The sequence below is a fragment of the Hyaena hyaena genome, unplaced genomic scaffold (genome assembly GCF_003009895.1).
Source record: "Hyaena hyaena isolate Hyena2069 unplaced genomic scaffold, ASM300989v1 scaffold_160, whole genome shotgun sequence".
NCBI classification, from domain to species: domain Eukaryota; kingdom Metazoa; phylum Chordata; class Mammalia; order Carnivora; family Hyaenidae; genus Hyaena; species Hyaena hyaena.
Window position 1 is genome coordinate 1,596,662 of NW_024080793.1, and position 18,411 is coordinate 1,615,072.

Below are 18,411 nucleotides of genomic sequence, written 5' to 3' on the forward strand. Positions count from 1 at the left end.
ATAATACCATAATCATAGGGGACTTCAAGACCTCACTTACAGCAATGGAGAGATCATCTCAACAGAAAATCAACAAGGAAACAAAGGCTTTGAATGATACACTGGACCAGATGGACTTAACAGATATATTCAGAACGTTTCATCCTAAGCAGCAGAATTCACATTCTTCTTGAGTACACATGGAACATTCTCCAGAACAGATCACATACTAGGACACAAATCAGCCCTCAACAAGTACAAAAAATCGAGATCATACATGCATGTTTTCAGACCACAACACTATGAAACTCAAAATCAACCATAAGAAAAAATTTGAAAGACAACAAATACTTGGAGACTAAAGAACATCCTACTAAAGAATGAATGGGCTAACCAAGAAGTTAAAGAGGAAATTAAAAAGTACACGGAAGCCAATGAAAATTATAACACTACAGCCCAAAACCTCTGGGATGTAGCAAAGGAGGGAAGTACACAGCAATCCTTCCTAAAGAAGGAAGAAAGGTCTCAGATATACAACCTAACCTTACACTTTAAATAGCTGGAAAAAGAACAGCAAATAAAACCAGCAGAAGACAAGACATAATAAGGATTAGAGCAAAAATCAATGGTATCAAAATTAAAAAACAAAACAACAACAACAAAAAACACCACAACAGTAGAATAGATCAATGAAACCAGGAGCAGGTTCTTTGAAAAAATTAACAAAACTGATAAACCCCTAACCATTTTGATCAAAAAGATAAAGTAAAGGACCCAAATAAACAAAATCAAGAATGAAAGAGGAGAGATCACAACTAACACTGCAGAAATACAAACAAGAAAATATTATGAGCAATTACATATATATATGGTGTCAACAATCTGGAAGAAATGGACACAGTCCTACAAACATATAAACTACCAAAACTGAAACATGAAAAAATAGAAAATTTGAACAGATCCATAACCAGTAAAGAAGTTGAATTTGTAATCAAAAATCTCCCAAAAGACAAGAGTTCAGGGCCAGATGGCTTTCCAGGGGAATTCTACCAAACATTTAAAGAAGAGTTAACACCTATTCTTTTGAAGTTGTTCCAAAAATAGAAATAGAAGGAAAACTTCCAAACTCATTCTATAAGGCCAGCATTACCCTGATTCCAAACCCAGACGAAGGCCCCACTAAAAAAGAGAACTACAAACCAATTTCCCTGACGAACATGGATCCAAAAATCCTCAACAAGATACACTAGCCAACAGGTTCCAACAATACGTTAAAAGAATTATCCACCATGACCAAGTGGGATTTAAACCTGGGATGTAGGGCTGGTTCAATTATCTGCAAAACAATCAATGTGATACATCACATCAATAAAAGAAAGGACAAGAACACCCTCTCAATAGATGCAGAGAAAGTATTTGACAAAATACAGCATCCTTTCTTGATAAAAACCCTCAAGGAAGCCGGGATAGAAAGATCATACCTCAATCATAAAGCCATATAGGAAAGATCCAACACTAATATCATCCTGAATGAGGAAAAACTGAGAGTTTTCTCCCTAGGTCAGTAACACAACAGGAATGTCTACTCTCACCACTGCCCACATAATATTGGAAGTCCTAGCCTCAGCAATCAGACAACATAAAGGAGTAAAATGCATCAAAATCATCAAGGAGGAAGTCAAACCTGCACTCTTCGCAGATGATATGATACTCTATATGGAAAACCCAAAAGATTCCACCAAAAAACTGCCAGAACTGATCCATGAATTCAGCAAAGTTGAAGGATATAAAATTAATGCACAGAAACTGGTTGTATTTCTATATACCAATAATGAAGCAACAGAAAGAGAAATCAAGGAATTGATCCCATTTACAATTGCACCAAAACCCATAAAATACCTAGGAATAAACCTAAACAAAAGAGGTGAAAAATCTATACACTGAAAACTATAGAAAGCATATGAAAAAAACTGAAGACACAAAAAAATGGAAAAATACTCCATGCTCATGGATTGGAACAACAAATATTGTTAAAATTCAATACTCCCCAAAGCAATCTACATATTCAATGCAATCCCTACCAAATAATACCAGCATTCTTCACAGAGGTAGAACAAACAATCCTAAAATTTGTATGGAACCAGAAAAGACCTGGAATAGCCAAAGTAATGTTGAAAAAGAAAACCAAAGTTGGTGGTATCTCAATCTGGGACCTTCAAGCTGTATTACAAAGCTGTAATCATCAAGACAGTATGATACTGGCACAAAAACAGACACATAGATCAACAGAACAGAAGAGAGAACCTAGAAATGGACCCACAAACGTATGGCCAACTAATCTTTGACAAAGCAGGAAATAATATCCAATGGAAGAAAGACAGTCTCTTCACAAACAGTGTTGGGAAAGCTGGAGAGCAACATGCAGATGAAACGGGACCACTTTCTTACACCACATACAAAAAGAAACTCAAAATAGATGAAAGATCTAAATGTAAGACAGGGAGCCATCAAAATCCTTGAGAAGAAAGCAGGCAAAATCCTCTTTGAGGATTTGCTGCTCAGCTGCAGCAACTTCTTAACACATCTCCGGAAGCAACGGAAACAAAAGTAAAAATGAACTACTGGGACCTCATCAAAATAAAAAGTTTCTACACAGCAAAAGAAATAATCAGCAAAACTAAATGGCAACCAACAGAATGGAAGAAGATATTTGCAAATGACATATCAGATAAAGGGTTGGTATCAAAAATCTATAAAGAACTTATCAAGCAACACCCCAAATCCAAATAATCCAGTCAAGAAATGGGCCAGACATGAATAGACACTTCTCCAAAGAAGACATCCAGATGGCTGACACTTGAAAACATGCTCTACATCACTCATCATCAAGGAAATACAAACTAAAACCACAATGACATACCACTTCACAACAGTCAGAATGGCTAAAATTAACAACTCAGGAAACAACAGATGTTGGTGAGGATGCAGAGAAAGAGGATCTCTTTTACGCTGCTGGTGGAAATGCAAACTGGTGCAGCCACTCTGAAAAACAGTATGGAGGTTCCTCAAAAGTTAAAAATAGAACTACCCTAGGACCCAGCAACTATACTACTAGGTATTTATCCAAGGGATATAGGTGTGCTGTTTCGAAGGGGCACATGCACCTTGATGTTTATAGCAGTGCTATCAACAATAGCCAAAGTACAGAAAGCCAAACAGCCAAATGTCCACTGACAGGTGAATGGATAAAGAAGATGTGGTATACATATATAAACGGAGTATTACTCGGCAATCAAAAAGAATGAAATTTTTACCATTTACAACTATGTGGATGGAACTAGAGGGTATTATGCTAAGTTAAATTAGTCAAATTTCACTTAGCAGATGAAAGACAAGTATCATATGAATTCACTCATATGTGGAATTGAAGATACAAAACAGATTAACATAAGGGAAGGGAAGCAAAAATAACATAAAAACAAGGAGGGAGACAAAGCAGAGGAGACTCTTAAATACAGAGAACAAACTGAGGGTTGCTGAAGGGATTATGGGTGGGGGAATGGGCTAAATGGGTAAGGGGCATTAAGGATGGCATTTGTTGGTATGAGCACTGGGTATTATACACAGGGGGATGAATCATTGGGATCTACTCCTAAAATCATTATTGCACTATATGCTAAATAACTTGGATATAAATAAGTAAATATATAAATAAAAATGTCATTTTTGTGACATTGGGAAAAATTTATGCTATTAGTAGAAAAAGCAAAATATAAAATTTTACAGATAGTGAGAGTTCAACTATATAAAAAGTATATCTGCACATGGAAAGATCTAAATTTACTGCTAAATTTAAAAAGGCAAATTACAGAATAATATATATCCTAGCATGGTCCCATTTATGTAAGTAGTATGTGACTCATTTTAAGTATTTAATAAATATAAACAATTATTACAATGAACATGTACTACTTTGTAATCAGAAAAACTACAAATTTATTTAATTATAAATTTAGGTACTTCATTACATAATAAATACAAAGTGGTTACATCGGAAAAATTAAGTAACAGTGGCCTTCTTTCCTGGAAATCTTACCTTACAAAATACTTCACAATTATACAATTGCAGAATAATTACTTCCAAGTTATGGGCATCAAGTAGGACTAAGAAGTGCAACACTTCTTAGACAGAAAGGTGAGACTGGAAGTGGTAATGGACTGTGATGAACAAGAAGACTCTTGGTCAATATCTTACACTTCACCAAAACTAAGGTTTTTGATGTACTCTTCAAGAGATAACCAACAGTTCCATGGTGATACAGCAGAGACATATAGGACATGAACAGAAATGAGGAGATACTTTTTGGCTTCTGTTTTTAGTTAGGATTTCTACACACACAAATAAACCCACAAGGGATTTATTTTGAATTTAAAAAAATGGGCAACTCTTCTAACACTGTGTGCTAATTTTACTTCAATTTTGAAAAAAACAGTCAACTCTAGAACTTAATTCCTCAAGCTCCATAGGAATCTCAACATTCGAATATAAAAGATGAAATGTGCCCATGGCATCACACTGATTTTTGGCCCACCTATACCAAAATGAAAGATTTTTCCATTCCCTTTCTCCTGAGTATGTGCAATAGGAGAGCACACCTGCCAAAGAAATAAAGAACAGAGACAGGAAAGAGAAAAATACAAACCCAACAACTTTAACTTTGAGGAAGAGTGGTCTGTTTTTCCTATACTGTATTATAGAGGATTACAAAACTACCATGCAAAGAAAAGAATTTGATAGATCCTGGTAAGTCTTACCTGTACCCTGCCCTATTCCATTGCAGTACATGGCATGTCGCTCAATCTTTGTGGGTGGAAAGTCTTGGTCACATAGTGGGCAGGACACCTGGGTACTGGATGAGACAGTAGAAATAGGTATTTCCTTCTCAGCATTTTCCCCATTATCAACCTGAAGAAAAAAAAATGGCAACTGTAATAACTTTAATTTATAAAATATCTTTTCCCTCAAAGAACTGCAAGAGAGTTCATCCCATATTTCATTTACTTCCTAAGAAAATACCAATCACTTTGCCAAATTTGGGTCTGAAGATTGGGAGATACACTAATATAGTTAATACTTATTCTGCATACTATATGCTAAGTATTCTGCATGTAACAGTCATTTAATTCTCATAGTAATCTTACAAAATTCAAACCAAGGACTATTTGGCTCCAAATCTGAGGACATTCCTCTTTATCATGCTCTTAGGTCAGTATGCTGTGTCTGCTGTGTTTTCAATCTACATTATCAACAGCATCTCAACGAAAATTTGTCCATTTCATAAAAGAACTGTGGGGATTCCAAGTGACTTCAGACATAGAGTTAGGAAAGAAAAGAGTTCTAAGCAAAAGGAACGTAACTAAAATTTAAGAGCTAGGCCTCACCTTACCCAGTAAGACATACCACCTCTTCTGCTTTATCTGTGACTTCTGGGTTAAAAAAGGAAATAGAACTAAGACCCAAATATTTAAGAGGCCTCAAATAAAAATCATTAAGACAATTCTGCCAAAACCATTCTTATACCTTCTCTCTCCTTATTCCTCTCAGTATTTTATAATCACCATTTTAACTACAGTTGCCCAGTGTTTCTGAGAGGCAGTTTTATTTTACCTTTACAGGTCACAGCCAAGAACTCTGCAGTGATTAATTCAACAGTATGCGTGAGCACTGCAGCACCACTGCCTAACACTTGCTTCAAAGGACAGCATGTCCTAACCAATCAATGTGAAACTGTCCTGCATAGCCAGCCACTGCTTCCACTTAAGAGCAAGGAACACCTGGCTCTTAAGAGTATGCCTTACTATGGGGAAAAAATACACCCTCTTCTAAGAGTTACAAGGACCAAAACTGCAATGGGTAGATTATTTGAGCTCTGAGGCAACTGGGATTGCTTTTTGTTTTGTTTTGTTTTGTGTGTGTGTGTGTGTGTGTGTGTGTGTGTGTGTGTGTGTGTTTTTATTTAATCCACCCTTAAAATCTACTGCCCGTGAGAGAAGGACAGATACCATATGTTTGTGCATATAGGTGGATTAGGAGGAACTTAACAGAGGGCCATGGGGGAGGAGAAGGGAGAAAATAGTTGGGGAAAGGGAGGGAGGCAAACCATGAGAGACTCTTGAATGCTAAGAACAAACTGAGGGCTGATGGGGGTGGAGGAGAGGGGAAAGGGGGGTGATGGGCATGGAGGAGGGCACTTATTGGGATGAGCACTGGATATTATATGGAAACCAACTTGACAATAAACTATTTAAGAAAAAAAAAAGTTAACAAAAATCTACTGCCTGTGAATGAAATCCAACAGAGGGAAACAGGACATCTAAATATCAAGTCAAACAGTTTCTCCAACTGCCAGAAAATGTTTTCAACACACCTGCCTTTTACTTGAAAAGACATACTGTGAAAGGGGAAAAGGAGAAAAACAACTAACAGTGGTTGAGTTCATATTCTATACTAGGCTTGGGCAAGAATTTTCCATACCTGTCCCTCACAACCAAACTGGCTCCAGTATTACAGAAGAGGAAATTGAGTTTTGTTTGAAAGGTAAAGTAACCTGATGATCACAAAGTTAGCAAGTGGTCAATCTAAACTTGAACCCAGGCTTGTGTGGCATCAAAACATTAGTATTTCCATTTTACTGTACTGTAGCAAAAGCAAAAAAACATCCCCTCTACTTTGTTTCTGGAAGCTGACACTGCCAACTATTAGGGGATTATCTGGTTCTATTATTCTACTCTAAAAGGTGGGGAGAACCAAATGTGTCTGGAAGTTCTGGATGTTATTTATTCCAACCTTATTCACTTGGCTTTTCAGAAACCCAGGGTCCTCTGTTCATAAATATTACAAGGAAAAGTTGTCTTACATGTGCAAAGCCATTTGAACAGAGGGGAGAAAAATCAATATACCCTAAAATTTGCAAGTAGTCTTGAGTTACTGAAAGTTAATGGCAATTGAGTAGTTACTTGGCATTCTAAAGTTCACTAAGCACAGAAATGTTATATGACATGAATGTCACTGGTGCTCACACCCAGCACTACACTTCTTTGTATTCATCACCGGCTCTGTCAAATGCACAGAATGTACCTTCAACTATTAATGTATTCAAGAGGGAGTAGTCTATTATTGTCTTATTGTGAATACAAGACCACTTCCAATCATTGTTCACAGGCAACCCAGAAGGTTTCTGAACATTTTTATATAAAGTAAGATTTTTTTCAACACCATTTAAAACTTCTATTTAAATATTAACTACAATGGAGGAACCGCAAGAGAAAAAAATATAAGTAAGCAGGTTTTATTAGGGCTGTGTAGTCAGGGATTCAGTCTTTGAAGAGCTGTCTCTACTTCTTTTAAAATATTATACAGTCATTTCTCAACAAAGTACTTGAATCCTGAATCTTGATCTCTTAAAGGTTAGTCCTTACCTTCCGGCCTCAAAAGAAACCTCACTTCAAGAAATGAACCAAGTGAAAATAAAAGTACCTCCTACAAGTCAATACCCCGTCCAACTCCCCCACCCAGTTTATCTAAACAGAAAGCTATTTAGTTAGATCTTTCCCCTCTTTCCACAGGACTCACCAGAGTTTACTTAAAAACCCAACTGATTACACCAACTGTTTGATTCTGAATAACTCCTATTAACTTTTCTGAGAAAAGATTATCTGAAACTCCAACCAAGGGATTCTCTCAGGCAAGATATTCAGAAAATATTATTTCCAAAGGAAACTGACCACTGCAGGAAATCAAATTAAGAACGATTACAGTTCTGCCATGGTATTCCAAATAGCTCAAATACTGCTGAGCAATTCTCTGTCATTAATAAGCTAGTATCACTAACAGCCACAATATATTACAAAGCAGTAAAATAATAACTGATTTCACATGCATACTTCTACTTGTGCCAAATCTCTGCTCCGTGTTTTATATTCTTTATCTAATCTTCAGAGCAACCCAGTAAAATAGGTTATTTTTTTGTCTCCATTTTACATATGAAGAACTGAAATTCAAAAAAGCATTCTTCTTCTATGTTCCCCTAAAGCCCTAGGCATCTCTCTATCATTACATTTGTCAGACGACATTATAATTATCTATGTGTCTATCTCCTCCCTTACCACCATAAGGGACTGTTTTTGTTTTTTGTTTTTGTCGTGGTATCCCAAGAGTCTAAAACAATGACTGACATACAGTACACAAATTATAGTATCTGTCAAATATATGAAACGAATAAAACAATAAAGTCCAATGCTCAAACTCCTTGCACTACACCATACCACCTTCCAATAAACAAGAAATTTTAGGACAAATGAACCTCTACAGAGATTCCAAGAACAAGAGACCATACCCAATATACTATCTTTGTGTTCATAAAATGTTCAGATTCCACCTTTCTAATAAGAGACTTGTAACTAGTAGGTGATTACTCAATCACTTAAAAATTACAGTATGTCTAACATTTTTTAATAGAAATTTCTAAGACTATTTTACAGACATCTATATACACCAGCAAACAGCAACACCGAAAAGAGGACATCCAATGTGAGAAAGGCCATAGAACTCCATCCATTTGATGTGTAGCAGTGCAGACACAAACAGTAGAAATCCTAAATAGGGTTTGTGGTGTTTTGTTTTATTTTTTTTTTAATTTTTAGTGTTTATTTTTGAGAGAGACAGAGTACAAACAGGGGAGGGGCAAAGAGAGGGAGACACTGAATCTGAAGCAGGCTCCAGGCTCTGAATATTAGTTCGATGTAGGGCTCAAACTCAAGAACCACGCGATCATGACCTGAGCTGAAGTTGAACACTTGACAGCTGAGCCACCAGGCATCCCAGGGTTCATGCTCTCTGCCCCAAAACAAAGAACAGTCTCCTTTGTAGTCACAGATGGGTAAGAAATCAGCCTTGATAAACAAAAGGACTGTAGGGCTTCTTCTGTAGTTAAAATGACTATGTTAGTATCACTCTGTTCTCCATCTCCATTTACAAGGTTCTGGTCCCTCCTTGGGAAGCCATTTTGACATTATCTAGCAGGATCTGTCCTCAGTCACTCTGTTGCAGAGTGTCACCATCTTCCCTACCACCGCTAGCATCAGGGAATCTTGTCTTGGTCTGTCAGTTGTGACAGATCAGGTTCCAGGGAACCAACCAGTGTGCATGATTCATGAAAGCAGAATTTCTACCCAGTTACCTGCAATGGCAGAGACTAGGGAGGGATCTACCTTCTATTGTAAAAACTGTTTTCAAAAAACCTAGACTATAAAAAGGAATAAGAGAAAGAAACCTTTTTTTTTAATGCTCAGGATAAGATAGCATACACAAATGTAACCAAAATATTTATCTATAGAAAAATCAGTTTAATTCTCAGGCTACTTTTCAGAACAACAGATTTTAAAGATTCTAAAATTTTTAAGATTCTTGGTAAATTACTTTGTCAGGCTCAATATGAAAAATATTTACTGAAAATCTTACTTAGAAGTATGAACTTGTGGGGCACCTGGGGGGTTCAGTTGGTTGAGCGTCCAACTATTAATTTTGGCTCAGGTCATGATCCTAGGGTTGTAGGACTGACCGCCATATCATGCTCCACACTGAGCACAAAGACTGCTTAAGATTCTCTCTGTCTCCCTCTGCCCCCCTGCCCCACTCATGTGCTAGCTCTCTCTCTCTAAAAAAAAAAAAAATAATAATAATAATAATAATAATAATAATAATATAGAAGGATGAACTTATATCATCCATCTCTACAGCTGATGCCAGATATGTGAAGTTAGGAAAGGTAATATAGCAAACAAAGATTTTTTTTTTCATGCTGCTATCCTGATTTTGCATTTCTTTTTTCTTTTTGAAGTTTACTTATTCATTTTGAGAGAGAGAGAGAAAGAGAGCAGAGCTCTGATGCAAGGATTGAACTCACGATCATGAGGTCATGACCTGAGCCAAAATCACAAGTCAGAGACACCTAGCTGACTGACCCATCCAGGTACCCCCTGACTTTGCACTTCTGATCACGTCTAGAAATGAGGGCTAAAAGTTACATCATAAATACAGTGGCTTCTTCTAAGATTGTTCATTTCTGTTACTTATCAGTAATTTAACAGAAAATATCCCAGATTTTGGAGATAAACCAGTGTTCTAATTCTAGTTTTACCATTATTAGCATTTTGAATATGAGCAAATGACTTAAACATTCTAAGCCTCTGTTTCCCCATCTATAATAGAAAATAATAAAGCATATTAAGAAATCAAGAAATGGTAACTACTCCTATTTTAAAATAGTGAACTGAAGTGTAAGAATCTTACTCTGACATAAGTATCCCCATAACTACAATCTTCTGGCACCTAATCTTCCCAGCCAAGTCAATGTTACATCAGAGAGAGGACTACCAGGAGAAAGAAAACACTAAGAAAAATTATACAGAATATTCACCTCCTTATCTGCCATTATTATTCTTACTTCATCCAGGATCTCTCTGCTGCCTAGAGAGACTTCTTTTTCAAGGTCAAAAGTTTCAGAAGAACTTAGTGGTGTCTCTGTAATTTAAAAAGTTAAAAAGTCATTAATTTCCATAGTTAAAAAAAAAAAAAACACACCTATTTCCCCTTAAGCTTAGGGTATAATACTGTAGTGGTAATATAGATCTAGTTTGTTTCTTCTTAAAGCTTTAGCGAGGTACAAATTACATACATCAGAATTCACCAATTATCCGTATAGAGTTTAATGAGTTTTGACGAATGTATACAATTTACACATGGTATTATTTATACCATGTAACCACCAAAATCAAGATATAAAACATTTGTAAGCATCCAAAAAGTTCTCCTGTACCCATGTGCAGTGAATTCCCCACTGTGTGGCTCCCTCAATGACCAATCTAATTTACAATCCTATAGTTTTCCCTTTTCTAGCATGTCACATAAATGAAATCCTACAGTGTGCCATCTTTTGTGTCTGATTTCTTTCATTTAGTATAATGTGTTTCAAAAGCACTCATATTGTTACATATCAGTAGTTCATTCCTTCTTACTGCTGAGTAGTGGTATTCTACTATGCAGATGTATCACAATTTCTTTATCCATTCATCAGTTAATCCATCTGGCTTCTTTTCAGCATAGTTCTGTTATTAAAATATATTTATTTTGATTGAAAACAAAAAACTGCCGAAGTTAGTTCTAAGGTTAAAAGGATGACTAGAGAAGACAAAAACTGGGAGCAAAAACAGAAAAGACATTCCAGACAAAAATATGCCTTTCTTTAATATATTCTTTAGGGAGCATCTATTTGTTCAACATTAACTCAGCAAATATTTATGAATAACAAGTTCCAGGTACCATATAGACTATAAGCAATATGGAGATATAAATATAAGATGGGATACCTCCCAGATTAGTTCAGGAGTCAGCAATATATAGCTATGGGCCAAAACCAGCCAGTTTCCTGTTTTTGTAAATAAAGTTTTATTGGAACACAGTCACATACATTCTTCTTTTTATTTTATGGTTGCTTTTGTGCTAAAATGGTAGCGCTGAGTAGTTTCAGTGGCAGAGATGAGTAGTTTATCCCACAAAGCTTAAAATATCTGTCTAGTCTTTTACAGAAAAGTCTGCCGACCTCTGGTTGGAACACTTATCACTTAATATAACAAAAGAACAGTAACTCTATGTCAAAAAAGGACAACAAATCTGGAAAAGAAACTTGTCCCAGAATACAAATACAAATCCAGTAAGTTCTCTCTTATCTATACTGTATGTACGGTATCTGTACCATACATACAGTATCATCTGTATATAGTTAGTATCATCTAACTAACTGATACTTCTGTTCTTCATAAGTACAATGAATGGCCAATATTGGGCAAATAAAGTACCTATAAGATACTGAGGTTTTCTTTTCAATGATCAAAGAGGGACTAAATATTTTTCTACTGTTAACTGTATTTCTATACCTTAAAATTTTTTTGAAAAATGAATACACATGCGCACACACAGATTTTACCACCTTGGTGGAAAAAGGCTTACAGTGCATAAACTTCAAAGTCTTCTTTGTTGGAACCTCCCTCTACTTGCCAGATGAGATGCTGCCCAGTTCATAAATTGTTTAATAAAAACAAAACAAAAAAAAAAAGAGAAACTCTTTTGCCAAGTTTCCCTGAGATATCGTACCAAAAAAGATAGTCTGTTAAAAAATCAGAGCTACTCGGGGCGCCTGGGTGGCTTAGTCGGTTAAGCATCCGACTTTCGCTTAGGTCATGATCTCGCGGTTCATGGGTTCGAGCCCCACGTCGGGCTCTGAGCTGACTGTCAGCTCAGAGCCTGGAGCCTATTTCAGAGTCTGTATCTCCCTCTCTCTCTGACCCTCCCCTGCTCACGCCGTCTCTCTCTCTCTCTCCTAGAAATAAATAAAAATATTAAAAAAAAAAAATCAAAGCTACTCATTGTTTGCACTACTATAATAATAAAAAGTCTTTAATTAAGCTTTGTGTGGATCGTTGAAATATTCAACTCTAAAGACAAGACCGCATTAGCTCCTTAGAAATAAACAATACCAGGAGCATACATAATATAGGCATAAGGCATAGGCTTCTTCAACAAAGTGAGTAACTCTAAAAAGATGTGATAATTTCGAATATCAGGTCCCTGGAATTTTCAGAAATACAGGACAACACAAAATACGTAAGATGGACTACTACACTCAATCTGTATTTCATCCTTTAGAAAACATCCAAAACTCAAAATTTCCAGAAAATTTAGTTGCACAGCTTCTAAGCTATATATTTACAAAGAGATTCAGGAGTCTGGCTCCATGGAGAAGTAGTTATACTTTCTTAGCAAAAGGAACAGTAATATTATGGAAACCTTTTGCAATCTCATTTAGAAGTGGTTTATGTCAGCAAACAGTTGGACTTAATTAGCGAGCTAATGACAGCAAGTCATGATCATAAAAGTTATCTAAGCTCAGTACTAAAGGGCGTGCTTTTCCCTCTCATTAACTAGGGCTTTCAAAATTACTGTATTTACAAGGTTCTTACTGCAAGATCCCAGAGTGACATCACATGCCATCATCCTAAATATACTGAGTGGGTGTGTATGTATATGTACACATACATATGTGGAGGAGATACACACACATACATCCAACGGGATGGCATAAATCAGCAATCCAAGACAGAGAAGGGGTAAAGTTTTCTTTTCACAGAGAGCAGAGCATCCCTGAGTAGTCCTGCCAAAATCAGAGCACTTGATAGTGGGGTCTCTTAGTGGGTATCACTAGGCAGCAATCCAAATACATTTTATATGAATGAAAAAAAAACAATTTCAATAAAAAACAAGATAATTAAAAGCTTTAAAAATAAGAAAGGCCTTTACACTATGCTGCCAAATGTTTATAGGTATTTCCCAGAATAATGTGTAAACTAAGTTTAAGTCTCTAAAGAAAAAAAAGTTGAAAGAAACCAAAATTAGAAACTATGTGTCTCTCTGATCCTGAGAGGCTATGTGAGACCTAAGGGAAAACTAGGTATGACCTATGGTAACATGTGTGCAACATTTACTGCCCAAAGAGTTTAAAGGTTATATGAGACCTAAGGGAAAACTAGGTATGACCTATGGTAACATGTGTGCAACATTTACTGCCCAAAGAGTTTAAACATTGATAGGAAGTCCCTCAATCTCACATGAATGAGGTTACTGATAAATGTAATGGACCCCAGTTTTAAGAAAAGCAAAAAAAGAAATATAAGCTAAAACAAATTCCTTAAAAAGTAGTAGCTCATTATCACAAAGTAACTCTTCATTTTATACAATGATTCAAGACTTCCCTAAGATAATGGGAATCTTAGTTCATTTAAAATTATTTCATAGATCAAGGTAGGTGATGAGCAAAATGGATGAAAGGGAGTAGGAGATACAGGTTTCCAGTTATGGAATGAATAACCGGTACGGCACTATACCCTGTGTTCCAGGGAAAGTGTTCCAGGGTGACAGATGGTAACTATGCTTGTGGTGACCATAGCATAATGTACAAATTTGTCAAATCACAAGTTGTACACCTGAAACCAGTGTAACATTGTGTCAGCTATGTTTCAATTAAAATAAATAAAATCCCATTAGCAAAAAAGAATTCTTTTAAAAGTTTGTTATAATTAAAGCAAAAAAATGACTTTATACATCAAAATCTATTCACGCACAACCTTGAATGAATATTTCTTGTCCCTAAAGTAAGGTATCCATGTCTTTTCATCTCTACAATAACAAAAAGCAAAGTACAGTGCTTAATAGGTTAAATGTCTTATCTGAGATAAAAAATAAGTCAATGACAGAACTGTTCACAAAATTCAATTTCTAGACTCCCTGCAATAAGGAGTGAATGGCAATATAAAACTAGCAAAAGGCTCTGAGAAAATCTGTTTAATGACAGGCAGATTTGAGGACAGCTCAATTTGGAGAACCCATAAACCAAAATATAAAGTCTTCTTGCCTCTCAATGTACAATTAAATGCTATTCCTGATGCTTTGCTGCCATCTCTGATGAGGCTGGTAAGCAAACAAGTGGACAAAAGAGCCATATTAATTTCAAAACTAAAATAGCTCTAAGTGAAGATTAAGAATCAGAGCTAATGTCCATTTAAAAAGTGGGTGTGTATGTATATGTATGCATATGTGTGCATGTATATGTATGCGGAGGAGATAGACAAGCATACATCAATCACACATAAACCTCCTGAGAGTGGGTTGAAAAGTCAGAAAAGTTAATTGGCACAAAAAGGTAGAGAGCTAAAGATCAGAAATTCAGTAAAATCTGTGAAGTGCTTACCAGGACACACAGTAATTTCCTCTGCAGAACTCTGTGGCATTAGGACTGAGCTTCTCTTACTAGTCAAAGCAGCAATGCTGAAAAAGAACCAAACCCCAAGTGAATCCCAGTAAAATAAATTAGAACACAGGGCCAAAAGCAATGGTGAGTCATTTACAAAGCCACAGGTAAATCCATACCTGCCATCCAATACCACAAAAGCACAACAGGGGAGCAAGGAATTCGTAGTGAAAACTCAAGGTCAGAAATGAGGAAAAGAAACATGCTTTCAACTCTGGTTTCAGTGAAATCACTGAATCAAAAGAACACCCTTTTGGAATCTGTACAAAGGAAAGTTGAAGGGTAAGGACTAATTGTGAACACCATAAAAGACAAAAAGTCCCCTCCAATATAAGAATGTCAATGGTTATTTATAGCCTCCATCTCAGCCTTGTGAAGGTTAGAGACCTCTAAACTCATAAGAGAAGATATGGAGATTCTCCGAACAACACACTAGCTTTTCCTTCACCTTGTAGTTAAATTTCCTCTTTATTTCAAGATGTGGCTTTTTCTAAGCAAAAAAAAACAAAAAAAAACAAACAAAACTGCCCTATAGTAAAAACCTGCTCATACAAGCTGAATGTATCTTCTGAAAGTAACATAATGATGAATCACTCACATCAAACTTCTAGTTTACCCTGCTTGTTCAGAGTGTAATCTCCTCCTGACAAAGGAACACATGGCTGAGAGATCTGAGCGTCTGAGCTATCCCCCTCATGCTTCACAGAGCTTTATAATCCTTTGATCAAGTATGCAAGAGGACGCTTAAAAACATACAACCTCACATCAACCAAGAACCACAGAGAAGAGAGACTAACCATCGCTGATTCATGATAAATAACTAAATTCTAATAGGAAACCACAAGTGATTTCTCTCTCTAAATAAAACATCTCGTAACATTTGTTATAAACTCAAGCCAGACACAGTTTACTCTGCATGTAACATTAGGGCTCTATTCAAAGGGTCCATCACAAAACAATTTGCTGACATTTATAAAACGGGCTAATCAATTTGAAGTCAAACCACATTGACTGCAATTCCAACTCTCTCCTGGTGACAAAGCGTATAATCATTTATTAAAACTTACATCTGCTCTGCACAAGGCTCACGACAACAAAGCACAGGGACCTGCAGGAAGCACAGGTTTTAACTGGAGCAGGCCACTTCCAAAATTGTCTTAAAAGCAGAAGAATCAAACCAAAATCATTACTCTTCAACTCAGGAAGAAATAACTAGTACTATCAACTTAACCAAAAGCCTAAGAACCACCACCAAATTAGGACAAATGGTAATGGTGTCTCAACTTCCACATGAGAGATGAAGGTCACTCAACACACTTACTCCTGAGTAATCCCCAAAGGTCAACTACCAGATAAAAGGGAAAAGTAACTGAAAACCTGATCCAGTTAATAATGCAGTCTGTAACCAACCAACCACTATATATATTATTAAAGTGAGAAGACTTAAGAAGGTAACTTCATCAATCAATCAGCAAGAATAACTGAGGAAGTAATGCAAATACAGCAATTTAAGGGGAAAAAATGAGATACAATCAGATTAAAAGTGGCAAAGGACAGGAGGTGAGGGTGATACATGTTCTCTGTTAGCTGAATAATATTAATAAAAAATATGTCTTAAGAATAGCCTTAAAAGATGTATACAATTTGAATATGCAGATAAAATAAGCATAAGGAAAGAGAATAAAGAAAGAGGACAGGAGGTCTAGAAGGACTTAAAAAATCTAGAGCCTTCAAATTTGGCATAGGAAGCTAGAATAGTTAAAAGAGTAGCAGGATGTAAACACTATTCAGGAATGCGGTAAATGGGATATGAGCCAAGATGGCTGGACTAGAACAAAAAAAAAAAAATCTTAAGATCTCTTCTACTCTAATATTCTAGACTTCTATGAGCTACATATTTGAGAACTGGAAGATAATGATCTCTCTTAGCTTGTGTTTTTAAAGGAGCTAAAAGATCACTGGCAAGCTCTTCCCTATACAGTCTCACTAATGTGGTTCATCTCTCTTATTCTGGCACCATCAGAGAATTCAGACCTGTAACAACATATAAACTTACCTTTGTGAGGCAGGTACAGAGTTTCCTTCTTCAGAAGTTTCTTCAACAAACAGCCCTTGGGAAGACTGCAAAGAAATATATAACATCCTAAATATACAGTCACAGATGAACTGGTTTGTCTTCTATTAAAAAAAATTAATTGCTCAACACTATTAATCAGCAATTAGCAGTAAGAATAAAACATTTTACATAAGTTTCAGTAAAAAGAGCATGACCTGTGAAGTGAGAAGACGAATTTAAATCACAACTGGATCGGCCATCAACTTTGTAATCTAGGGTAAATCACATCTCAATCCGTTTTCTCATCTTAAAATGGGTATTAATCACTGCCTCAAAGAACATTATTGTAAGAATTTAAAAATACATGTGATGTACTTTGTAAAATGAAAGACATATAAATATTAATTGGTGAGTCAAATGAATTATGATTTCAAAAAAGCAATTATAGGAGCATCTGAGTGGCTCAGTCAGTTAAGCATCTGACTTTGGCACAGGTCATAATCTCACAGCTCATAAGGTTGAGGCCTGCATGGGTCTCTCTGCTGTTAGCGCGCAGAGCCCGCTTCGAATCCTCTGTCTTGTCTCCCTCTCTGTCTGCCCCTCCCCGGCTTGCACTGGCTCTCTCAAAATAGATAAGTAAACTTAAAAAAAAAAAACAACATAACATCAAAAAAGCAATTATAGAGCTCTTGTGGATAGAGAAAATATAGAGAGAAGCTCAGTTTTCAATGGACATATTCAGTTGCATAAAACACTGAAATCTGTAAAAGAAGTCTTTCTGAGCACAACCAAGTCATAAAACAGAACATCCCAAAGGGAAGGTTATAGATTCCTTTTGCTACAAATCTGCCACAATAGTTTTAGTATCTGGCAACAGGGATATCTTTTAAGAAATGTAGCAAATATGGGGCACCTGGGTGGCTCAGTCGATTAAGCTTTGGACTTTGGGTCAGGTCATAATCTAACAATTTGTGGGTTCAAGCCCCACAATGGGCTCTGTGCTGACAGCTCACAGCCTGGAGCCTGCTTCGGATTCTGTGTCTCCCTCTTTCTCTGCCTCTGCCCTGTTCACACTCTTTCTCTCTTAAAAATGAATAAACAATAAAGAAAATTTTAACCCCCCCCCAAAAAAAAGAAAAGAAAGAAATGTAACAAATAGGGACTAGATAAAAAAAATTATTTTCTATGATTAATAGTAAAGTTGATACAAATGTCAACTCATTAAATGTAGGTGCACAGAAGAGCACAGAAACTTCCCTAAGAGCAGAGCTGCCTTAGGGAAACTTTTGAAGAAGTACCTGAGCTTTAAGACTTCTTCCAATAGATACAAAGCTACTGGCTGTAATTTTCAGGGGCTCCTAACAGGATATAAATAACCTAAACAAGTTAGGCATCTCTGTACCACTCAGAAAAATGACAAAATATACTCAAAAACAAATAGCTGAGATGAAATTT

At 36.2% G+C, this 18,411-nt stretch overlaps 1 protein-coding gene across 8 annotated transcripts in view; it reads right to left on the minus strand.

The window, feature by feature from the left end:
• The window catches only part of UIMC1 (ubiquitin interaction motif containing 1), a 141,910-nt gene that overhangs the window by 32,363 nt on the left and 91,136 nt on the right, over positions 1 to 18,411 (minus strand). For all 8 annotated transcript variants that reach the window (XM_039239795.1, XM_039239802.1, XM_039239803.1 and 5 more), the window contains 4 exons: positions 16,957 to 17,021; positions 14,841 to 14,917; positions 10,458 to 10,561; positions 4,795 to 4,945 (listed from right to left, as the gene is read on the minus strand). In XM_039239795.1, coding sequence (XP_039095726.1) covers positions 4,795 to 4,945; positions 10,458 to 10,561; positions 14,841 to 14,917; positions 16,957 to 17,021 — 397 coding nt within the window. The remainder of the gene's footprint in view (positions 1 to 4,794; positions 4,946 to 10,457; positions 10,562 to 14,840; positions 14,918 to 16,956; positions 17,022 to 18,411) is intronic.